Genomic DNA, 27,426 nt, shown 5'->3' on the forward strand with positions numbered 1-27,426 from the left:
ATTTAAACATATAATAATTCTTAATATGTTATTTTATTTGGAAAACGATACCAACTTCGAAACTTTACAGGTGACTATATAAAAATTTTACTTATAATTTAATATATTATTTATTAAATAAAACAAAATACAATAATAAATAGTTAAATTAATTTTTATTATACCATTATATTTATTATAAATTATAAATTATTAAAAAAAATATATAAAATATTAAATATTATATATAATAATAATATATAATTATAAAAAAGCGATGAATATCATCATATTTAAGTTTGTGATTAAATTCAAAATGATCGTGTTCAAATATTTCATCACGAAAGAAAACAATATACGATTCATCGTAAAGTAAGCTATTGAACAATAAAATTTTAATTTCAATTTTTATTAACAATTAATAATTATTATAAGAACGTATTATAAATTATTAAAAATTCTATTTTTTTTATTAATTTTATTTCAAATATTATAACCTTTTACATGTCAAAATTAAATTTTCATTTATATGTAATTTGCTATCTATTGTTTTTGTATAGTTATATTAAAATATTAATTAATTGTTATTAATTGTTATATTAAAATATTAATTGTTTTTTTAAAAAAAGGAATAAATACATAATAATATGAATAAACAGTAAACTAAATTGATCTGTGATAATCGATAATGATTATGGTACGTATGAAAATTAAAGATAGAATAATCCAATTAAGATTTTTTTAACTTTATTCTATATTTATTGCATTAATTATCTATAATTTCAAAAATATAAATCTAATAATTTTAACAATTTTTTAATATATTATCGTATTTTTATTGTTCTTATAAAAAAGGGATATTTGTTTAAAAAAAAAGAAATATAAAAAATATTGTTATAAATAAAACAATCAAATTGAAATTTATGAGTAACTTCGTATGAATATTATATTACGTTATAACATTGATTATAATTACTTGCTGCAACGAATTTATCTCATTATCCAATGAATTTAATCTAAATTCATTATTGTTTTACTTATGAATATTTTCAATCTAATTACAATCTCATCTCAATATGAATTATATCGATTTGATGTTCAATTTCATGGATATTTGGACGATATCCATCGTTAATACATCCTAACTTGAATCATTATAGCTTTACTGGAACATTCGAAACACTTGAAACACGTGTACTGTATGTAATGTCCTAAACGCATACAGATGTCATTAGTTCATTATAATTCATGAAACTACGATGCAATATAACACACTATATACGTTCGTGCAAATTTGTCCCTTTCGGCATGCCGATAATGACAAGGCTTCTGGCGTCATGTTGATAAGATGGATAATTGATATATGTTCCCTAGGGATATGTATATACATACATATACAGACATATACATATATATACTTTTTTGATTTATGTATGTAAGATGTTAATATATTCGTGCGACATTTTTGAAAAGTTAATTTTAGAGACCAATTCTAGAGGAAAAAAACATTGAAAAGAATTGGTATATAAAAATATTGATTAAAACTTATTTATTAAATAGTTAAACGATTGAAGTTTATGTTAAACGAAAATGAAATGAAACAGAATTAGAATGAAATTACACTTTATTCCCGTCTTATTTTATCTAATTGTTATCTAATTATCTAAATTGTTAATAAATAAGTTTAATTGATATTTATATATTACTTGTGTATATCTTAACTGCTTAAATCGATCTCTCACACGAATATATTAACATTTTATTAACATTAATATATTAACATTATTTATATGTTATATAAAAGTATAAAAAGTAACACTTGATAGAATATTACAAAATTTTGTTGTATGGTCGAGTGACGATTACTGTTATCGCTATTATATATATAATTACATTTATTTGTAGGATGATATCAGAAAATTGGAATTGTTTATCGATCGTTTTACAAAAGATGCATGGATCCGATGATAACTTGGAGTTTATTGTTAAAATAATCAAACGAAATCAAACGAATTCGATTCCGTTTCCTTATGTTGATCTTGCACTGCAGTAACCTCTCACTATACCCAATGAGGAGAATATAACTAATATACCATGTTAGAATATGAAACATGTGCCATAATAGATGATGTTTCATAAGAAAACTTTCATAGTTCCATGAATCTAACAATATTAAATTCTATGTTATTTTCCAAAGTATTCCTCAAATTATGTTCCATATAATTATACAGTTTATTAAGATAATAGTATTTATATTGAAAACTGTAGAGAATTTATTACCTATATATAAGGTAAGTTCTTACTGAAAGTTTTTCGTTTCTAGTATTGGTACAACATATATATGTACAATATAAAACATTTATAAATTTTTCTTGGATTTAGTGGAAGCCATATATTTACTGCGACATATATGCGTTACATTATTGTGTAATGCGATTTTGCTATATCACTTTTTTGTAGAAATAATGAATCGAAGCAGCATTAAGAAATAGCGATCGTTTATTAAAATTGCATTATTCGAGTTTCACAGGATGCTAATGAAAATGTAGGTCTCCATTCTCTTGACTTTTATGGATGCATCGTAAAACGCATAACATTATAACTGTATACAAGTTTTCTAAGAAATAACTATGTTCCAATCAAAGATTTACTAAGTATATAAATCAATCTATTTTATAATTCAAATAATATGAGATATTTTTTCAATAATGTAAAATAATCCTTATCAATTTAATTAATATATAAATGTTATTGTATATATAAATATTATTGTATATATAAATGTTATTTAATTTTCATTCTTGACATCAATTTGAGATATATGGTACAATAATACAATATCCTAAAATAATTTATGCGAATAATTTCATATTCGAATAGAAGAAAGTTATTTTTTTACTTTTAACAAAAATTTGAATATTTAATTATTTATTTTTTTATTATATCGACTTTCTATTATTAAATATCAAAACACAAAAGAAGTTTGAAAAAAGAAAAACATATGTATATTAAAAATTTATTTGGAACATTATATATACTTTTGGAATTGTTTAAATTAAAAAATAAAAGGAAATAGGATATCGATAACAAATAAGGAAAATTCGAGAGCTATTAATGTTATCAATATCAATTATAGTTTTCTCAAAATTTGTTAGCAACAATTGAAAAATTTGAACTCATGTTCGAGAGAATGACTATCTCGAAAATTCAGGGCGAAGGTTCCAGAGGTTCCGGTTACGATACTCACTACAGGTCGTCGCCATGTATACACTAGTATCGTGGCAAGATCCGGACGAAGGAGTATCAGGAAGAATGGAAAGGGGAATGTCGGTCAGTAGGTCTTTCCTTGCAATGACGGTACTCCGTTTAACGCCTTGGGGCTACCTAGGAATGTTGGAATAGCGTACAACTTGATGTCTCTCCTTTTCTTTCTCATATCTTTTTTTCTTTTCTTCTTTGTACACTCCTACTTCTCTAAATTAATAAAATTTATCTGTATACAGCTTACACTTCCTTTTGGAACGTTATAAAATAAATTTGATGTACAAGATGCAACGTAAACTTACCGGTTGATCGAACATTGATTATGGATAAATTTCATGGAAGTTTATGGTTTATAATTTATGTAAACAGCTAAAAGTTTCCGTTACGGTAAGATTTTATAAATTAATATTGATATTCAGGTGTTTTGTATGAAAATAGCTTCTATCAATAGATTATTGAACGAAGAATTATATCTAGTTATGCAAAGAATTAGAACTATTTTTCTAATTATAATTTCACGATATTATTTTTTAAATGAAAAATTATTCTTGATTATTTAAATTATGACTAAACACGTAGGTCATGTCATAAATAGCAATTTATTTATTGCTATCAACCCTGATGAAGCATTTAACCCTTAGTAATATTTAATTATCTCAAACATAATTCTTAGACATTATTAATATATTGATCTTACAAAGATTCAATTTTTTCAATTTTTTTAAAATCAATCAGTGTTACTATTATTTTTAAATAAATTAAAATAATATATATAATTATATAAATAAAATAAAAAGTAAAAATAAGTTAAAAATTTAACTGAAATAAATTCTCTTTTTCTTGTAGTTAAAATATTTTATTGTTAATATATTAAAAACTATATTTATTTTATTATTTTTTAAATTTTATCCTTTAAAAGAAAATATAAAATACTAAAAATTCTAACCAATATTAATTCAATAATTAGATCACTGTAATAAAAAACGATAATTAAATTTTAAATTTCCATTAGATATCGTTTGATCACAAACGACAGTCTCCTCCTTTTACTTTTTTTTTTTTTTATTAAAGTAGACCGGTTCCTCCATGCATTTCAATATTACCATGCTTTGACACGACAAAAAAAAAAAACGTCTAAATACACAAGAGCGCCTTTTTAATTCCAACGAGCTTCAAAGCGCTCTCGTTCCAGCTTTATATTTACCGCTCTCTCTGCAGGTGTTACATATTTTTCGGTAGGTTACATAAAACCGTAAGAGTTCAAGCTCGTGAATTTAGAATAGAACCACTAAATCTTCGCTGGCTTGCTTTAGAATTTCTTCTTCTTTCCCTTCGCGTTTCCCTTCAAGTTAAATATAAAATCGAATCTCTTACGAAAAATCTTAAAACGTTTTTCGATTCTTTTTTCCAGCGCAGCCGGTAACGCGCATAGGAAAAGAGGAAGCGCGTTCGAAAGAACGTTTACGCTTACTCGAACAGCACCGTTTCGTTTGAACGTTAACACGGATGAGCCCAGGCCACTGAACGAGAGCAATGGACGGTCGCGAAACGGCCACGGTGAAACGGGCGCGGTTCACTGCATATTTCCATGCCGGTGTAGCCCAGGATATCGCGAGTACCGTAAAGGTGAAGAAGCGGGTCGTTGCCGGATCGAATTCCGCGCGTACCAGTCCACAGAACCACATTAATTTTCAACGTGCGCGCTAGAATTACACCGGATCCTTTCGTTCGGTGAGAAAAATGGAAGGTAAGAAAGATGGGTGTGCTCACTCAGTTTTGCCATTGCCTCTCTCGTACACATCCCCTTCTCTTTCTCTTTCTGTTTCTTAGTATGCTGGCTCTCCTCTCTGCAGCCGCTGCAACCGCACTTTTTCGTGTCTACAGGCAATACTGCGGGAGTACCGTAAAGTTGGAAGGAGCAATACGTTCTAGAATCGAATTCCGGACGTGTCTGTGCGAGCTACATGAATTTTTCCCAAGCTTCTTCCCGTTGAATATCGCGCTGACTATCTGACTGTTTAAATAAAAGAAAAAAAAAAAATAAAAATAAAAAAGGAAAAATAATAAGATAAGAAGGAGAGAGAAGAGAAAAGAAGGTAAGAGAGGTTAGGAGGGATCCATGGTTATGACTTCTGACTACTTGAATAAAAAAAGATAAGGAAATAGAGAGAGGATGAGAGAAGAAATAGGAAGTATCACAGTAGAGTAGAGATTAGAAGGGATACAGATCTATCGTTGTGATACAAGAGGAAATCGAGTGTTTGAAAGATCATTGAATACGACTTCGTAATTACGGATGGTTTTGGGTCATTTGGACGATCGATGACCCGTTTCATCTACTATTGAAACGTAAGCACTGACCGGTAACCGGTAACATCATCGAGTTTTTACCTTTTTGGTTAGTAGCGGACAGAATCATCGTTTAAAATGGAAAATTGATCGATTCGTAGATATTCGTAGTTTGTTCGCGTAATAGAAGAATGGTTGTATGATCGATATTTTGAACAGGTTCGTAGAGTGATAAATCAGTTTTATCGATATTGTTGTTGGTCGCGGGACGTTGCATTGTGAATAAAGTATTAAGGTACATTAAAATTTGTTTATAATGAATGAAGTATAAAATTTTTAAACGAAAAGCGAATATTATCTCATTAAATGTTCAAGTAGATATAAGCAAAATTTAAATTTGTATAAAAGTTTCATTGGAAGGAGTTAAAAAAAAAACATTAAGTAATTTAATAGTTTTAATGGGATAAAATGTTTTTAAAGTTTCCGGTGAATCGATTTAATCTACAACCACATTATTTCTTTGAATATTTTTCGATAAATCCCATTAAAAAACCGATTTCATTCATAGATTTAAAAAAATACGTAACTAAAATTAAGAGGAAAATCAATTACAAAACTAATTTTATTCACTGTTCTAAAACAAAGCTTTTGTATTTCGTTAAAAAAAATGTTCATGTTGCAATTTTTATTCGTTATTTCATCCTCAAATTATTTTACTGTAATTACCTTCTTTCTGTAATTACCTAATCGTAATTAATGAGCCAAAATATTTTACTTCTATTTTTTCTCTTTCTTTTATGACAAATAAGAATAATTATAATTATTTTTTCTTAAATATTTCATTCCATTTTCTTTAATACATACTTATGTATAATATATATTCAGATATAAGAAAAAGAGAAGCTATCTAAAAAAAAAAAAGGTAAAACCTTCATATTAAATCAAAAAAACGCGAAACTATCTACTATCTATCATTGAAAAGTCACTTAAAATTTAATAAATTGTTTCAGGTTATATGTTACACGGATACACGTTTCATGCCAGAGCTTTATCCGGAGCAAAGCAAGAATTTTATTATTTACCGCAAAGGAGGAGTTTCAGTCGGCGAAATTTTAGATGTGAACGAATCCAACAGGATCGACGGTTACCCGTGTTTCCTGGTGTTACGTCGGTGTCCAGAGACTGTGGCGTACGTCGACAGGGCCGTAGAATTCTAGAAGGGGGTCATCATACGAGGCCGGCTCCGCCGAACGCACCGAGCCAGGACAGTATACGAACGTCATTCGGCGCGGACTGAACGGCGAAAGGCGCGTTACCTGCCGAGCGGTACCGCAATTTCGAATCCAAGTCTGCCTCTTTCGTTTCGTGTCTCTCTACGAAAGCATTTCGTTCCAGGGGAAATAGGGGTTGCGATTCAGTGGAACGATCATCGTTCGACATTTTTATCGAACAATCGTTCACGATTTTCTGTCGTTTGCCAAGTGCGAGAAGAGGAAAGAAAAAAAAAATAGAGACATATATATATATATACATACACACACGCACGAGAGAAGATCTACGGATTGTTTCACGGAGAACGGTGGATTAATTGGCTGCACGTTTCCACGCGTGTGAATTATAGAAATCGAGGTACGTGTGCATGCAAATTGATTTTTTTTCTACACTTCGTTTTTTACACGATTCACTCGATTTTCCATTTGCGAAATATCGTTCTCATGTGAGATTGACATTTGGTTAATTGAAATTGTTCCTTTTCTTCTTTCTTTCTGTTTTTTTTTTTTTTTTTTTTTTTTTTTTTTTTTTTTTTTTTTTTTTTTTTTTTTTCTTTTGAAATTATAATCATTGGATAATTTTAAGAATTGTTTTTTTTTCTTTTTCGTTATTTATTAGTTTCTTCTTTTTCTTTTTTTCTCTTTTCAAAATGAATAATTTAAATTTAACAGATGATGATACATAGTGATTTTATGAAACAGATCCTATCTCGGTTTTAATAGATGGATCATCTTTACCGCGGTTATTCCCTGTTTTATTTACCGAAGGAGATATTCCTCCTACGTTGAGAGTACTTTGCTTGTTCGTGAGCTGGAATGAGTTGACTTGTGTGCACGTGAGCATCTGCATATGTGTGTGTGTGTGTGTGTGTGTGTGTGTACTTATCTTCTTATTCTGGTTGATTAAAAATGCCCCGCTAAAGCTTGATGAATTTTCATCGTGCGCGCGAAAATCTCGCGTTCTAAAAACGCCGACTTCATCCATGATGTTTATTAAATTTAGATTATCCTTGTGCTACAATTTCTTTTTATATTGCAGTTCTGCAATTTCTTAACCATATACATATATATATATTTTCAGAATAATTTTTTTCTATTTTTAAACTTTAAACTGCATTTTTAAATTATTATGTTTTGTTTTTTTTTTTTTTTTTTACTTTTTTCCCCATATTTTAAATTCTCTTCTTATAAATAACATATAACGGGTTGAAAATTTAAAAAGAGTAAAACATCATGTTTTAAATAAGACAAATAAAACTTCTTTTCCTCTAGAAAAATATTAGTAGGTATATACTGTAGTTTTATTGTTTCTTTCAATTCAACATGATTGAAAGAAAAGAATTGAAAAGAAATATAATGATTACACACGTGTACATTATAATATCTCTCACAAATTTTAAAATACTTTCTCATCTTATGTTTGATATTTGCATATATATTTTAACAAGATAGAATTTAAAAAAAAAATGGGAAATGTGTTTCATTAAAAATATTCAAACACAATTAATTTATTCCTTTCGAAAAAAAAATTAATTAATTCCAACACGTCTTTGAACATGGATATTCCTTTCATATAACGCGTTAAGAGTTATCCAACTCGAAACCAGAATTAATTTTCGACTATTTTCATCCGTACTTCCACAACGGTACAATTACACCGTTTCTTGTACTTCTCTCACATCGAAAAAATTCCGGATACACCGGTGGATCACGTGCACGCGACTTTCCTCTATTTATTTATCATCCCTTTTTTCCTCCATTTTTCTTTTTCCCCCATTTCTTTCTTTCTCTCTTTCTTTCTTTCTCTCTTTCTTTCTTTCTTTCTTTCTTTCTTTCTTTCTTTTTCCACCACCAGAAAAACGATGAAATTATAACGTAGAAATTTTCTTGCGGTTTAAATTCATATGGATCTCGTAAATCACGACGATAAATTTCTTGAAATCACCGAGTCAATTAATTCCTGTGAAATCCACCGAGCCATGCTTGGCATATCCACTTGTGCGTGCGCTTTCTAAAACGGCAAGAATGCAATTTCTATGTAGTGATGTATTAACTGTCTGTCAAGTTATATTTGGCCACCTTTATTTTATTGAAATAAAAAAAAAATATATATATAAAATATGATTGAAATAAATGAAATAATCTTAAATACAGTATAAAAGTATAGTAATGAATCAATCGATCATAAAATATTAATTTAAAATAATCAATGGATGGAGAAACCAAAAAAAACCTCTAAAACGAACCCCGCAATTTGAAGAAATATATACGTCTTATTGATGATTTTTGGCATATGTTCATTTCAATATAACTAGTAATTACTGTTCATGCAAATCTAAATTATGAATACAAATGAAACTGGAATATAGATTCACTCTTCGAATATAGTGATATTTTACTCTTAATAATTCTTTTTTTGTATACGTGCGTTCTACATAAAAATTTCTGCATAAATTTCCACAGTCTAATAATCAATAATTACATTGCCATTACTCCACAAACTGATTCTTGAAGAATGCAGAATCGGGCGTATAATCAAATATAACACTCCAGAGAAACCATATGAATTTTTTTTACACATCCGATATAACAGCTCGGATACACGGTGTGAATATAAATTCTATAATTAATTTTATTCAAAAATACTTAGAAATACGCGATACAAATTTTTCTGAAAGCCTGCCTCTGGCCAGCCGCTGCTCGCCCATGGAGCGATGCCACAATAGCAGCACATGTAAAATACGTATTGTACGTAGGTATTTCCCTGAAACCCACCATCGCGCGAGAATTTTTCCCTCTACACGGATACACCTAGCGTATATGCGTCTCTGCAACCGAGATGTGCACCGAGTATTAATTATTCCCGCTTTCTTTGCATTCCTACTCTCCGGGTTTTACGTGCGTCTTTTCTTAAGTTTGTTGCACTCGACGTAGGAATCGATTGTTGTTCAATAACAGAAGAATCTTCGTTCTGAGGCTGAGGCATTCGAAATCGCGGCCGATCCTACGTGTCGCGAATGGGAAGAATCGCGTCGTTGGCGTTAAATTATCGATGCTTGGCGGATCCCCTAACAAGCCGTATGCAAATTCTTCGACCATGTTTCTTCTTGGGTGTTTAAAAAGTTGACGCGGTGCACGAAATTTTTATTTCTCCTTCTCACTTTCGTTTCTTGGAATAGAAACCCTGTTTTTTTTTCTTTTTTTCTGTATTTTTCAACGTTCAGAATTAGATAGACAGATGTTTGTTTTACTTACCTACATCAAAGTGGAAAAAATATTTTCGAATTATAATAGGGAATTTAATAGGGATAGCATCTTTCGATTCACATCGAGTGAAATCACGTCATTTCGAAAAATTATCTTCATTATCATCGAAAGAATTGTTTTAAAAATAACAAGTTTTGAAAATTTGATAGATGAGATAGAGATATTTAAAAAGTATCATTGCTGAGTGTTTCTTCTGTTTAATATTTATTTGAAAGTATCGAACAAACAAAAAAATGTGTAAAAATGAAAATAAATTGAAAGGATGCTATTAGGTTGATGGAAAGATAAAGAAGTACTTGGGAATTCGTTCTTATTCAATCATTCGCACAGATTGGAAAGAAAGAAAAGGAAATTGTATATTTTGCCTTTGTGCTCGTCTTTTTATATTCATAATTTCAAATGTAACAAAAGCGTGTTCTAGCGATGATCGTTTGAAATGGGCGAGTTTCAGATTCAATAGGGATCCAGTTGTGGTATTTATGATAGTTGCATCAGGAATTACAATGTGTATGCTTTCGAAGCCACGGAACCGGACTCGAAACAATGAAACGTACTATGATCGTAATTTTGACGTAATTGGACCAAGCAACGAGAATCGATATATATATATATATATTTCACGAATTCACGGATTTTCTGTCACTTTGTGTTTTTCGTTCCTGTACGATATTACAGATAAAACCGGTATCGGCAAGATCGATACTCGTTACTCGTTTGTGATAATCGCGACATATATTCGAATTCGAGCGTGCACCATTCTTTTAACTCCTTATTTCGCTGTTTATTTATTTATATTAAAATATACTTCGTATTGTTGATCGACAATTTCTAAAATTTACAAACTTTCAAAAAGCTATTTACTCTTACGAAAATTTTTGATAACGATCGACACTCTCGATTTTATATCATTTTATATTTTATAAATCATTTGTGACTTATAAAATTTCGACGAACGATATTAAGTTCATTCCAATGCAAAGAAATCCTGACAATTTTATTACGGCAATAAAATTATTCTTGGGCCATGTAAATTCTGTTCGTTTTCGCGATTAGGATATATATATGTAGCTTAATACAAGAACACACGAAAATAATGAATAACCAAATAATGAGGAGTTCATAAAAATATCTCATTAACCCTTTGTGTATTCTCCGTTCCCTTTTATAATTATTAATAATGGAAAATGGCGCTTTTTTACTTATTTTTTGCACGCGTTAAAATGAGTTTTACCGAGGGAACGAGTTTATTATTCGATTAAAAATTATTAATAATTGTTATTCGATTGATTAACTTAAATTATGAAACGTTTAAAAAGTACATTGAATATTTAGATTTAACAAATATAGAACATGGTTTCGTATGTATTAAATGTATTAAAGTATTAAATGTGAAAAGGTTAATCGTGAATCGGTTAGGATTATCGTTCTTGACATTTAATAGCATGTTTAATACCACTTGTTTTCATTCAACCGAGAGAATACCGAGCCTACTCTATGGATTATCGAAAAATTCTGATTATTTCTCATCAATTAGTTTGAAGCCCGTGATAATTGCAATCGATATTCTCCATTAGTAAGAAATGTTCGTAATCGTTCTAAATATCGAATTACTTTCTCATTTGTGTTAATTTTTGCTGATCATCGATCCTTCGTTCATTTTTATTTCCTTATTTCTTCTGTTCCATCGCGAAATTTTATTTATCCATCCTTTCGAGATACGCGATTTTTTTTTTTTTTTTTTTTCGTTTCATCGCAAGAGACGAGAATAGAAATAATATAAATAATTTCTTTAACCAATGATAGAATTGAAACGAGATAACGATTCGTATTTAGAAAATAAAAAATAAAATAGTCATTAATTCATTTGAATTATTTTCTTTTCTATTATTCTGAAATAAATTTAACTTTTATAAGCTAATCCTATATATTCGTGAAACGATGAAAAATTCATTGCAAAAAGTATTATAAAATCTAATCTTATCTTCTATTTCCAACACTAAAAATTAATTGTATTTACATTTAAATTGGGTAAATTAAATTAGTAAATTTTTAATACAAATAAAATTAGAGATTACTCGGATCGTGGTTGTATTACGGCCGATCAAATTATCCTCGAAATATTCTCGTGAGAATATTAAATTTGTTGAAAAAAAAAAAAAATTGCTCGTTAATACCCTTCCATATTATTGAAGAAGGGATGTCGATGCGGAGAGAGAGAGAGAGAGACTGAAAGAAACATATCGTGTACTGTCATTTTGTCACGGGATGTAATAAATATTAAACAGACATTTCATTTCAAAGATTCTCGAACGAACGAAATTGCATTTCGAGGTATCTATCTCGTCCGTAAATGCGAAAGGGTTAAAAGCTGGTCGGTTCGTTTGCTAGCAACCGGAACATCCCCGGAACAACTTCTTTCATCGACGAACCATTGCCAAAATACAATATTCCACGTTCGATTGTTATCGAGCCAACTCGTTCGATTTTCACCCCTAGGGTTGCGTTTACATTTTGAAACGGAATTTTCATCGCGCGTGACCGAAGAAAAGAGGTGACTTTTCTGAAAATATATTTTGAAAATGTGGAATAAAACTTGTATAGAACGAGATCAAACAGCTTTCAATATAAAAAAAAAAAAAAAGAAAAAAAAAAACGATATAAGGAATATATGTATTTTAAAAATTCTTGAGTTATCTCGATAATTATCTCGATAATTGATTTTTACAATATCAACGAAATAGGACAATTTCGTAATTTTCAAAGGATATGGAATTTCTTAAAAATTTAATAAGAGAGAATTTTTCCTCTGAAAAAACAAATCACTGTAATTTTTTTTCTCGAAGTTTCGAAACTGCAAATGTAAATATGGTAGCAACAAAGAGTACGTATATTCGTGAGCCTAACCGATTCACTTAGCTTTCGCAATAGAAGAGAACAGTGGCACAAAGAGTTTCCAATAGCGTTTTCACGAAGAAAGCGGGCACGGTTCTCCTCAAAGAAACCGTTTATCCTCCTTTGCACCACCGGCCCGAGATCATTAAACACACGGGTATGCGCTCTCTGGCCAGCTTCCTTCTCGAAAAGAGATTGGATTCTTCCAAAGGAACGGCGCCAACGTGTGACTTAATTGCGTTAAACATCCCTTTAACTCGCTCTGAATCTCTATCATGGTCGAGACAGGTCGCAAATGTGGCACTCACTCTCTCGCCTTGTGGTATGAAGTAATTTTGAAGAAGACCTCGTATTTAAAAATTAAGTAATTTGAAAATGAGATTTATCTCTCTCGTGCGTGGTAATTATAGAAGGGACTCGTTTTCAACTTTCTGATCGACGCTGAGATGATTTCTCGGGTTATAAATTTACTTTGGAACCAGTTCCCCAGTATTTTTGATCCTGTAATCATTATTTTCTAGTGGAAATTTTAATCTTTTTAATAATTTTTCTTAATAAAATAATAAAATAGTAATTCCATGTGATTATACGCATTTGAAATTTGGCAATTATTCTTGCGATAACGTAAAAGAATTAATATTCTAATTTTAATTAATATTGTATAGAAATATAATATGAAATTGATGTATATCGTTATAACAAAATAACGCTAAAAAAGCATCGAATTATTTGACGATTCGAGAAATATCGTTTTAAAATAAACGATATCGATACGTTACAACTTCGTTTAAAATTTTTTAATTAAACTAACTTCTAGTAATAAAACTAAGTACCTTTGTTATTTCAGGATAGATTGACCTACTTTATTTTCAAGAAAAATTCACGAAAACTACAATACTGAATATCACTTCTCTCGAGATACATTCATTAAAATACACTGTAATTATACACACGTTAAAAATATTATCGAAACAATAGAACAATCAAAAACAAACCGAATTGTTCGGAAAATAAAATCATTTATTACACATCAATTTTGATATCTATTTTTCTACGACTTATCGAACTATTAAAACACTAGAATTTAACACTAGAACACCACTACCAACCCATAATGTAACCGAATATACAAAACTAAATTAAAACACTATTATAAAAATAATTAGATAATACTATATAGTATAATATTAATTTTGCAAAAATTATGCGTGTTTTTAATAGTTGCAATAACAAATTTTGGATTAATCGATTTGATAATAATAATTCTAGAGTTAAATCATCGCATCGGCAGAATTTTCATCGAAGAAATAGATCGAACTACGTTCTTGAGAATACAGTTTTATCAATGTTCCATTCGCGGATATTGGAATCATGAAGTGTGTACAATTTTTTCGAAGTTTCCTGCCCTCGGTGGAAAATTTTCTAGAAAATTGGAACATCCTCCCGTTCGGGAGGACGTGGTCGCGATTTTCGTTCGAAAATAGAGAGAGAGAGAGAGAAACCTTTGTGGCGTTTCCGCCGCTCGTTTATCCCGTATTCATTCGAACTGGATGAATCCTTTATCCGTTGTACGCCCTCACAATACGTTGCTTTCTCCTGTGGGACGAGGACGATGCTTCCTGCCACACTCGAATTTTCCCGTCTCACGAATATCTATAACGCGAAAATTTATGAAATTTATGAAATTTATTTACGATTAATTATCGTTTTCGTCTCTTTTTCGTTCCTCATTTTCGTTCTCTTCTATTCTAGCAACGACTTCCACAATTGTATAATTAATATTTCCTTTCTGGGGAAAATAGCAAAGATCTCCAATGAATAAGGGAAAAAAGTTTCAACAAGTATTTTTGCAGTGGATAGAATTTACTTTTACGAGAGAAAAAAAGATATGAAATTAATCACGATTATATTCGCAAAAATATCTTCAAAATTGTATCGAAGACACATCGATCCTCGACAACAATAATAATTTTCAAAGTTCACCAACGTTTATCATCAAGCCTCGTATTGAAAATTTTCGTTAAAAAAAAATCGTTCCTCACTTCAAAGGCTGCGAACACTCCTTCCAACACGAAGATCTCGTCCCTTAACACTCGAATTGCTCGGCCATTCTATTCCAATTTCGAAAAGAACAACACTCTCAAAAGGAATAAGATGTCATTTCGGCGTTCAACAATATTTTATCACAAGCGTTTTATCACATCGTCGAGTCTCATTCTACTTTCCTCCTTGATTCAACGTCTCTCGACGAAAAAGGCATCCACTTTTATGGTATTCAGTAGCCAGTTTTCCTTCACGTTCCCGTTTCACGACGTCGTTCAACAACGACGACGACGACGACGACGACGACGACGACGATGACAACAATAACGCACACCTAGAATAGAAAGTATACAGAAGTAGTAATATACACAATAGCCTCGAACAACGAGTTACGTCACGCTTGCACGAAGGAATGTTCTTCTGCATCTCTCTTTTTATTTTTCCATTTCTTTCCTTTTTTTTTTTTTTCTCTTTTTCTCTTCTTTTTTTTTTTTATATTTTTTAGCCCGTTTCGCTCGGCTTCGTTCCCTTTGTCGCGCGTCGAGCGCGTCGACAGTTTGAAAACGCTCTTTTCAACAACGGCTCGACAACAACAGGCTTCGAAGGAGGGAAGGCACGAGGTGTCATTAGTAGCGCGTGGAAAATGCGCGTTTTCCATTATGGAAGGGAACTTTCTCTACCAGATGGACGGGTATATAGAAATGATCTGGAACGAGGCGATATCGGGCCGCGTTTCCGCGTCCAGAGTCCATTCGAAGGACGGTTAATCAGATCAGAGGAACAGAGGATGTGTCCCAAGTGATTTCCTGTTGATCCTGATTTCCATCGCGCCGGCTCTTTTGTACCAGTGATGGTTACGCGAAATAAAATCTCCATTGTGCGCTTTACGAAGCGAGGCCGTTCCATCCTTTTGTTCGTGGAATACCACTTTTTAATTATTGTTCCTCTTACATTTAACGTTCAACCGGTATTTGTTTATACGCTTTTATCACTTGTGCATTGTTTGGCCAATATATCGCGAGCACTTTTTTTTGCTACCTTTAATTGCTCATTGTCACAATTCGAAGAATAATTCGTTTTACAGGGAAAAAGTTGGCTCCCCTTTAAATCAATGTTTTTTTTGCGTAAAATGAATTAAAATTTTCCTCTTTTCATCATCGTTGGAATTGAATTAAAGATTTAATTTCATTTTATAGATATCGTAATATTTTGCTTTCCTTTCGACGTCTCTTTTTCCACCATCATTTTCCACAAAAATTTCCGCTCTTTAAATCGTATCAATAAATCAAATCATAGAAATTAATTTAATAATCGATTATTTTCTTTTTTTTTTTTAAAAATATAAACTTGTTGCGTTAATCAAATTTTTCTAAATTTCAAATTTATCTTTTCTTTTTTTTTTTTTTTTTGATTCTAGGAATATCCAAAAAAGAAAAAAAAAATAACACGTTAAAATATTACATCCTCCACTAATCATTCGCGTCACACCACCATTATTTGCGTTGGACGTAATTTAAAAATTCTTTCCGGTCGTTAAAAGTAATAGCCCGTTGCTTCAATTTATACGAACATTCGCGAGCAACATATGCTTGGACGAAGAAGGAGAAGGCTTGATTATAAATTCACCGCGTTGTACCTGAGAAACCTTAGAGTGTTCGTTTTTGGGTGTCGTGTATCGCAACAGGCGAGGCCTGGTGAAATAACAACTGACTGGCCATCGTCGAAAAGGGGATGCTCGGGGAACCGATAGGCCATGGCCATACGAATCGAAGCTAGAGGTCCGCTTTCGAAACGGGTCTCTCTCTCCCCCTTTGAAAATTGTTTACAGAGAAAGCGGCACGAAAGTGGATTTTAAACGTGACTGAAACTCTCTGTAACCATGGAATACGCTTATTAAGCGGAGGATTTTTTTTTTTTTCCCCTCCCCCCCCATCTTCGGATTCACGGAACGAATCCATTAAACTCGCGTATGTGCGCGCGCGCGTGTGTTTCCACTCTTCGAATCCATCAACGTTTTAGCTTTTTTTTTTAAACGTCCCTTTAAATGGACCAGCAAAGACTTACGCGAATTCCAAATGGCGCGAGGATGAAACGTTCAACGATGTACGATACCGTCGTGCATAAGTATCGAGCCACCATCTCCATTTTAAATTGGAGAAATAATAAGTTGAGGCTATGTGTCATACAGTCTTCGTTTCATCATGAAAATATACAAAATTGAAGTAAATAAGATGATAGATAAGCATGGAAAGTTATTGTAATGCATCGATTAAATTAAAAAGCAAGATATCTAAAATAAATAGAATACGTATATATATATAAATTAAAAAATTAAAAAATATTGAAAAATATTTATGTATAAAAGATGGCAGAAAATTTTATCAAGAAAAGCTAAATGTGAAAATGTGAAACTTTGGAGTAATAGTAATAGAATAAATAGAATACATATATATTTATATATATATATAAATTAAAAAATTAAAAAATATTGAAAAATATTTATGTCTAAAAGATGGCAGAAAATTTTGTCAAGTAAAGTTAAATGTGAAAATATGAAACTCTCGAGTTGCTCGCTCCCCGAGAACGAAACGAACAATGACTGTGTAGCGTGATTATGAGTACGAGGACGAGGAAACGGGCTCTCGTTGGCACGCCTCTCGTTCGAGGCTCTTACGAAAACGTGCACCTTGCAAGCGTTCGACACTTAGCGTGCATGGTTATCGAAGAGCGGGAAACCAGAGTGGAAAGTTGTTTCCTGTAGGAAACGTTCCTCACCCATCTTCTTAATGGGGCGCGATATCATAGCCGTGTATGCATATTGCATGCGTACTTCCGGTATGAAAGGTGAATGGCCGTTATTATTCCCGAATGGAATCGATTATGATTCGGGACAAACGCGGAGAGAAAAGGTTGCGATTCTTTCTGGATAATTTCGAGGTTGGAAATATTTGCAAGTAGTTATTGTCAATGACAAGTCGGGCTCCGAGCAAATCTTTGGCGAAAAAAACGAAAAGGAAGTGGAATCGAAACGAACGCGTGAAATGTTTTGAATATATTATATTTTATCCAGTGAAAAGGACGGGAATATACTTGGAATATACCCGATTCTGAATCTTCGAATTCTGTTTCGAGGGAGAAGAATCGAGTAGAGAATGGTTGAAAAATTCGTGGATAAAAATTTTAATTGGCGTCATTTTATATTTTATCGGTGATTATATCACGTGTTGTATCGTTTGTTTTTTCCCTATTAGTTTGGATTACGTTAAAATCGTTACGAAGATTAAATTGTTCGAGGGGAACGGGTTTAGTGGTCGCTTTCTAACGAAGGAAAGTCGGAGAAAAATGTGGGAAGTTGTGAAGGGGGGAGGGGTAAGTCGATGATCTACAATGCATCGACTACTCTTATGTCGCGATACAGCGATGATATAAACCATGATATGCATGTATACTTTCTATTTTCGAGCCTATACTTCGTACCACTGAGCTACTTATGAACGAGGATACAATCGAAATTTCTTCTTCTTCCTTTTTCTTTTTTCTTTTTTTCTCTTTTCGAAGTGATCCATCGATCGATTTTTGTGCCATGTGAACACATAAACGTACATCTGTACACTAAACATTTCATTGAATACAACTTTATTATTTCAATATCGAATCAACGTGGTACAAATACAAATATATAATGAATCAATGTGACAAATGTAATAATTCATAATGAATTATTAATACGTTTATACATTTTTGAGTGAAGAATTTGCATGCAATTTTTTTCTTCGAATTCCAAAGTTCCATGGAATCCCAAAATTTTTCCACTTACACGCGATGTATGCGTATGGCAGAGAGAGAGTTTATACGCTCATTCACGATTTCCATCGGCCGATGACCCACTGGAGTGAGACCTCTCGTTTAAAAGTAAGCACCTACCTTTCCACGAAAGTATTCCATCGATGACGCATGGATGAGGCCATGGATGTTGTATCGGTCATACATGTACATGACAATAGAAAGTTAACGCGAGAGAGCTCGACCCGGAAGGAACTTCGATGATGATGACGAAGTGACCCAGTATCCTGTGTGTACGTGTGTGTATTAGCCTTGAGAGAAAAAAGAGAGAGAGAGAGAGAGAGAGAGAGAGAGAGAGAGAGAGAGAGAGAGAGAAAGAGGTCATCTCGATGAAATATGGACCGTCTTTTGACGGGTTTCAAGTACTGAGTAGCGAGACAAGGTGAAATCGATGAAAGGATGCGAGTGACGCTTTTGTTTTCCAAGCTGATTGAATAGAGGCGCATCAGGGAAATTGAAATGATGCGTGACATTTTTTTTTTTAATAAATATTCGAGAGCGAAGAGGAGAGATATTCGATTTGAAATATTGAATGGAAAGGTGGTAATCGTGCTCCATTCTCGATTTAATTGGATTCCTGTATTTGGATTCTGTATTTCTTGTTGAGAGATTATTAAAATAACAATGGTAGCGTTGTTTTGGTATAATACATTATGTACAAAATTCATGAGAGTTATATCTGTGAAAAGAATATAATATTATTTCGAGACTTATTTTTATCGTCACATGTTTACGACAGTTTGATGACGTCCATGGAAAGTATCCATTCAACATTTGCTTTATATCAAAATATCCTGCTTTTATTGATACACATATTATTATTTGAAAGATAAAAGTTTTACATAAAATAACGTGTGCATCCATATATGTTATAAAAAGATTTAATTATCCTTTTGTTTTAAATTCTACGATATTTAACTCTATAATAAATTTAATCTAAAATATTTTTCAATTCACAAAATATTTTCCACGTTTCCAAATATAATAACATCATATTGTATCCTGTTAGTCAAAATTCGTATTCAACCATATTTAATTACAAAATTATCGACATATTAAGGAAAAAGAATTTTCCACGTTTCCAAACGCATCCTACATTCGAAATTCACACCAAGCGTATTCAATTACGAAATTAACATTGATAAAAAAAAAAAAGAAATTTTCCAAACGCATATATATTCGAAATTCACTAAGCGTATTCAATTACGAAATTAACATTGACAATAAAAAAAGGAATTTTCCACGTTTCCAAACGCACCCTATATTCGAAATTCACACCAAGCGTAATTACGAAATTAACATTGATAAAAAAAAAAAAAAAAAGAATTTTCCACGTTTTCAAATGCACACTGTATTATTTCGAAATTCACCACGTTGAAATTTTCAAATTTTCGAAATAGATCACACGTCCTGTATATTGTTTCGGAATTCGTACAACACGAAGCATGTTCGATGGTAAAATTACCAACGGTTCCTTCGAGAAGCCTTTGAATTTAGCTAACCCCCAACCCTCCCTCCCCCCGTAATGAATAATGCATCGAGAAAGAGAGCGTAAACCGCGACTCCTTTATCCACCCTGTGTCCTGGTAATTACATCGATGATCACGTTAAAATTACCTCTGGAATGGTCGTTATATACCGCCATTATACCGAAAATTCTAATTTCTACGCGGGACACGGGTCTAATTGATACCTGAAAACCGTGGGGCCCGGCTTTCTTGCCGTATCACCGCAACAATTTCATCGCGATGAAAATGATTAAACGAGGAACAGGTCGGTCGGATATTGCCACGGCCAAATTACGGTTCCGTTGCAATCTCGGCCACGGATGGGATACGGGATTGATATTCGATTAAGATCTGTACAGGAATGATATTTTGCCTTTGGTAATCGATGGGATTAGGGATCGGAGATATGGAAATTAAATCGTGGAGGGAAAGTGCGAGTTCCATTTGGCGTGGAAGAAAGAAACGTTTTGAGAAATTATTTCTAGTTGATCGATGGTTTTATAGATCATTTTATAGATCATTTTTTTCTTTCTTTTTGTTCTAAAAGATATTTATAAGATATTTAAAAGAAAAGTAAAGTTAAAATTGAGGAGTGAAAATTCTATATTTACTCCTACGAAGAAAAAGATGTATTTAATGATAAATACGAGATTATTCTTTGAATTATTCTGAAAAAAAAAAATAAATAACGATTAATTCGTTATTATTTGTATTTAATGAAACGAAACAACCGAGGTGGTATCTCGTTTAAAGTAAGAAGAAGATGAAGAAGAAGAAGAAGAAAAAAAGATCAGAAGAGGGGTTCGCAAGTTCTTCCGCGGACTTAAATTGAATTTTCATGAAAAATTCGAACCAAAGTTCCGTATCGTTATTAAAAGAGAGTGGCTCGTTTAAATTTGAGATTAAAGCAAAACACAAACCGGAAGAAAGGTTTGGGGAATTAATGTAAGAGATTGCGCCGAGATTCGAGGAGATTTAATAAAGCGTATACATAACTGAAGTGAAGAAAAAGAAGAAGAAAGAAGAGAAGAAGAAAAAAAAATGGAATGATAAATATTCAATCTTCTATTTACCAGTTAATATTTCCGGTAAAATTCTTAATTAACGATAACTGTCGATGAATATCCAACGGTTAAAGATAAAAATAAAATACTGAATAAGAGATAAAATATATTAAGACGAATTAAACGCAATATTTGATTTTTTTTTTTTTTTTTTATAAAATAACGAAATTCCAATTTCGGGGAGAATTGATTTTCAAAATGTATCCCAAGTGTGCGTTCGCTTAACACAAATACCGATAAACCAATAGCTGAAATCGATAACGCTTAAACATCTACTATGAGAGTAATTGCATCGGTGTCGAGGGGGAGAAGAAATTGTTCGACGATGTTTAGATTGATTGCTTTAGCGTATATATCGTTGATTGGAATGAATATAAATCGGGACAGATCTTATTCCTTTATTAAAAAAAAAAGTATCTTAACCTTTCTTTTCGTTTCGAAAAAAATAAAAAAATTCTAATCGATATTATAAATCTCTCGTTTCAAATATATGGAAGAATATTGATAATCGTTATAAATGAACATTTTTTTTTCATGATACAATGACATGGAAATATATATATATATATATATATCTATAATTAACATTATAACAGGAGGATGACAGATGTTACGAATGCAAATGAAAAAACGATATATAAATAGATACATCATTGAGCCACTGCTGTTAATTACACCCACAAAACATAAAACCAATATTGTTTATATCATTCCATTGTTCGTTATTTCATATCATTTCTACGAAACATCTCGTACGATATAATACAACCGATCGTCGTAAAGCGTAATCAAGATATTCGACATGATCTCAGGACGAAACATCCGACCTCATCCGATAATTTTACAACGGAGAGGTAGAATTTTAGGGAAAATAACGACAGAATGGGAAACCGATCTCTTTTCTCTCTCGTTTTTTTATTTTTTTTTTTTTTTTTTACCTTTAATCATCTCTTCATCCCTCGGTGGAACGATGTGGCCACCGATGAAAATAACCGTGAGCCGGAAAGAGGAAGGGGGAGGAGGAGGGGAGCGGAGGAAGGAAGGTCTTCGACGTCGAAGTTGTAACGAGGAACAAAGGAAGGAGGGAAAAAGAAACGAAAACGTATCCCGACAATTCGTAGATCCCGAAGCCGACTCACCCCGGCTCATGAATAACGGGGAGGAACGCATTAGAATATTCTCAGCGGCATAACGAATAAGGAGACATAACTTCCATTGTTATTCTCTCTCCCTTTTAAAGAGGGAGGATTCCTAAGTTCGTCGCGTCACGCGTCTAATTCGAGCAACGAGTTTGATGCAACGAGTTTTCCAAGAGGGCCACTTAAGGTCGGTCGTAAGAATTAAAAAGATTATTTTACGTCCGCCTGTTGGAGAGGCGGGAAGAGCAACAAACTAGAGCCGACGTTCTTGAACTGTAAAATTAATCGCGACACTAGACGCTGACTACTCCCTTTTGACCGCATCACCGTTCTATTGTTGACGATTGCATCAATTATTTCATTCTTCTTCTTCTTCTTCGTTATTTCAACCTATGTGTTCTTTTCTAATTCGTTTGTTCCTTGAAATATTTTTTTTTTTATTTCGTTAAAAAGGAAAAAGCGAACGAGGACAATGAGTGACAATTGAATCTAATTGTTGTTAAAATAATAAGATTGTAGATATCGTAAGACGTAATATTAGTAAAATGAGAATATTAATCAATGCGGTGAGAATAAATTGATGTTATTTTGTCGAGATGTGAAAAATTTATTAGACATAAAATTAGATTACCTTATTGCATAAGAAAAATAAAAAAATATAGATTGTATTCTTTTATTGTACCGTAAGAAAATTATAGAATCTGGAATGAAAAGAATATTAATGAAATCCTTGAAAAAGTTTCTTTCACAATTACAGAATAAACAAGGAAATTCGATCAGGTAGATTAACCTGAAGGAGGAAAAATATCAAATTAAACGTATCTGCAAAAGAAAAGTTCTTATAATAAGTAAATAATAAAGAATATTATTAATTCCTTTATTGCACGGCTCGACTTTCCTCTTCATCCTTTTATTCGAACCGCAAATATAAATATCTCTCGTATCGAATATGAATTTTTCTTTTCTTATAATTTCGCTTGAAAGAGAGAGAGAGAGAGAGAAAGAGAGAGAGAGAGAGAGAGAGAGAGAGAGAGAGAGAGAGAGAGAGAGAGAGATGAAAAACCGCCCGGTTGTTGCTTTCGATCGCCGCCGACTTCTCTCCACGGTTTTTGAGAAGAAACTTTTTCCATTAAGGATCTATAATCCCGGCTTTATTGGCCCTGGAAACGGCGAAACGCGTAACTTTTAAGGTGGTTTAATAGAAATGGCTCCTTTTCCTGCGCGAAAAAAGGAAAATGTGTTAACCACGAATCTTGATTCCATCACGCGCGCGCCAACTTTCTCTCCCCCTTTGAAACGTTTGAAGGACCGATTAATTATTTCCACGATGACGGCCTCTCATTCGACGATGAGATACGCGTTTTTCGATCCCAATTCGAATCAAATTCGAATTCAAATCATTCTCTCTCTTTCTCTCTCGCGCGTGCATTTTTATCCTGGATTTATTATTAAACATATGAATGAAAAGTAAAATTGGCGCGAAAGAAAAAAATCGATTAAAGTTTCGAAAAATCAATATGGATTATTTCCATCAATAATGAGATTTAATAGAATATATTTTGTTTGCATTATTAGATTAGTCGAACTGTAATAAAAATAACGAGAAATAATTTGAGAGAGAGAGAGAGAGAGAGAGTTATGTTGATTTCGAATTTAAATTTTATATTCAATTTTATAACAATTTTCGATTCTTTTTTGTCGATTTAACGATATCTTTTTTTTTTTTTTCAAATAAGGTTATCAATCCCGCGTATACAAAGGATACAAAATTCATATATATATATATATTCATTCATTCATTCATATTTTGAATGTAAATAACGAAAAATACTAAAGAGGATTAAATCGATTTAAAATTTAAATTTAAATTTTTTTTTTTTTTTTTTTTCCCCTCTTTCTGAACAACGATAGTTCCAACAATCCAGTCAATATAATCAGTATCGGTGAGCAAGTGAAAAATTCACGGATTTAAAATTTACGAAAGAATTTCCAATTCAAATCTAAATTTGATACGAAACAATATAAAATTTATAACAATTTTTCAAACCATATCGATATCGATAGATATCGAATGTTCGTTTAAAAATAACATTTTTATAAACATGACTAATTAATAAAGATTTATACTTTTTTAATATCCCGTGTTTTTTTTTTTTTTACACGTCCTATGAATTTTATGCATATTTCATTTCAATTACGCATAAATGCATAAACATCCATTGTCTAAATACCAATTGATACGAAATTCGGGTATTCGAGGTATGCTAAACGTTACACACACACATACACACACATACATACACATATATAATTTTCACATAATCCATACGTATATGTACCATATATTTTCTCTCGATAATTTCAGATTAAAATAGCGGTCGATTAAAAAAAATCACTTGATGCGCTGAGGATGCGCCGTGATTTCTGCAACGGTGGGCTTGCCTGTGCCGTTGTGTGGGTGTCATCGACCTGCTGGCTGTTACTGTCTTTCTCATCCTCGGTCACAGCAGGTACGTCCACCTTTCTCTCTCTCGTTCATTCATTCATTCATTTATTTATTTCTTTCTTTCTTTCTTTTTTCCAACCCCCTCACCTCCTTTTTTTCTTTCTTCTTCTTTTTTTTCCCCCTTTCCTTTTTTTTTATATTTCTACTTTTTTTTGTTTTTTATTTCCAGCGATTTCCTCGCCGTCGTGCCCCGGCTCGTTCGCCCGTAATGATTGGTCCCGAATTATCGAAAGAGCGGCCATTAGCAAACAATAGAAGGTCTGTGCGCCGTGTTCGGCCAACGAGGCGGGGACGACGTGCGGGAGGGAGAGAAAAAAATAAAGAGAAGGGGGAGAGGAAAGAAAATAGAGAGCGAGAGCGAGAGAGAGAGAGAGAGAGAGAGAGAGAGAGAGAGAGAGAGAGAGAGAAGTAAAAAAGGAAAGCAAGCTCTTGAAACGGACGTGCATCTGCATATAATGCGACGTCACGGACGTGATCGGATTTTCGAGGAGCGTCCTTACCGGTAGACACGTCCTTGGCCGTTGCGAAAAAACCGCCACGATCGGCGGGAAAAAAGCTAAGCCCGCTTAAAGAGACGCCTAATCCTCTTTACAATCCTTCCTCAAACAATCCTCGTCATAGTGAAGATATTTCGCCCCGTTTCTTGAATTTTATTTCGTTCCCCCGTTTGTGACGGGGGCGGCGAATCGAGGGGAGAAGTGTGGAATAAGGATTATCGTAAACAGCTTTAGCGAAGAGGAAATCAAGTTTTAATACTTTAGTCCACTAGTAGGAAAACAAGATTTACAGAATTTACGAAGTGTCGTAATACGAAGTTTACCCTTTTTGTAAGGTATCAAAGAGGAAAATTGAATAAGAAAATATATTTTCTTTTAATTTTCTTTCTTCGAATTGAACTTTTAGAATATTGGAAGGAAATGAAAAAGAGGAATTAGTAAATAGAATTAGTAGAATTATTTTTTTAATCAATTATAAATTTTTAATTTTATCAAAAGAACTCGTTATAATACAAGCTTCTTTCTTAACAGTTCAAATAGTCGTATGGATAGAAGATTAATAATGAAGAAGGATGGAAAAATGGAAAAAGATGGATGATCGTTTTTTTATCTCAAAATTGTCGAGGATACTCTCACAATATTCATATTGCCAATCTTTCTTATATCTTCAAGATTATTCCACGTATTTCACTATATACAACGCCCTATTTAACATAAAAGATTCGAACATTGCGAGACACTTTTCACATTTTTCTCAAGTGGAGTAACGAATAAATGAGACAACCATTCGTACAACCGCCCCACGTATAAAAGTCGTTAAATCACCTCGTGAGGGCAACTCCTACGCGATGCAAGCGAACATACATGCATAACACCGACATTAAATTGTTTTAACAAAGTTGCATAAAGCGATTAGGCATATGTGGAGACATCGACGAGACATGAGAAGGATCATCCTAATCGATGAGTTAATTATTTGTCGAGGATTATATACCGGTGATACCGCGATACATCCTCTAGCCAAAACTATACCAATTAACGAGACGTTAATTAGCAGATTAAATTGGCAATAGAATGACATTGGTCCAATCTCTGGATCGATTAATCGCAATGTGTTAACAACAGGATAAATATCACGATTTGCATGCTACGTCGAGTAACGAATTGGATTTCTCTCGCACCGTTAAAACACATTCCATACTCGGCATGCCTCCACCTCGTGTATACCTTTCGTGTTTTTCCATTCGTATGTACAATACTTACATTCCCTTTCATAAGTTATATACAGTTAACGATAAATTTTAAAATACGATTATTATGATTGTAAAACGATGTTTGATCGGTAATCAATCGTTTATGCTTTGACAGTTAATCAGAAAAATTCTTGCCGATATTTTTTTAGAATTTAATAAATATATATTTGAGAGTAAAACTTTCAAAAATTAAATTATTTTCTTTCTTTTTTTTTTTTTTTTTTACTAATAAATTGAAAGTTACGCTCAAAGGAGCGTTCATCTGCGAAAGATAAATCTCTCGAGAAACATTTTTAAACGTTTCATTTTCAAATGTGTATTTTATATGTACTTTTATTTTTTTAATTAAAAAATGATAAAAATTTCTTTAGATCTATCTAATTTCAAATTTTTATGAACTATCAGATTGTACAATTTAAATGAAAGAAAGATTAGAGAAAAGATGTAGAATAAATATTTAATAAAAATTTGTAATTGCGATGTTAAAAAAATAAATTCGCAAATTGATGTTAGACATTAATATGTTTAAAAAATATTTGCAACCAGATGACTTTTGAAAGGGAGTGTACATTTCCTCTTCGCCGCTTCCATACTGTGTGCGTTTCTTCTTT

General features: G+C 32.2%; 1 protein-coding gene across 1 annotated transcript in view; it reads left to right on the forward strand.

Annotated features, from left to right (window-relative positions):
• The first annotated feature begins 6,774 nt into the window (after positions 1 to 6,774).
• The window catches only part of LOC122714653, a 29,327-nt gene continuing 8,675 nt past the window's right edge, over positions 6,775 to 27,426 (forward strand). Inside the window, exons 1-3 of the mRNA XM_043936174.1 lie at positions 6,775 to 6,858; positions 6,928 to 7,161; positions 24,925 to 25,069. Coding sequence (XP_043792109.1) covers positions 24,970 to 25,069 — 100 coding nt within the window. The 5' untranslated portion in view covers positions 6,775 to 6,858; positions 6,928 to 7,161; positions 24,925 to 24,969. The remainder of the gene's footprint in view (positions 6,859 to 6,927; positions 7,162 to 24,924; positions 25,070 to 27,426) is intronic.

The sequence above is a fragment of the Apis laboriosa genome, unplaced genomic scaffold (genome assembly GCF_014066325.1).
Source record: "Apis laboriosa isolate Shangri-la unplaced genomic scaffold, ASM1406632v1 scaffold34_cov151, whole genome shotgun sequence".
Lineage (NCBI taxonomy): Eukaryota > Metazoa > Arthropoda > Insecta > Hymenoptera > Apidae > Apis > Apis laboriosa.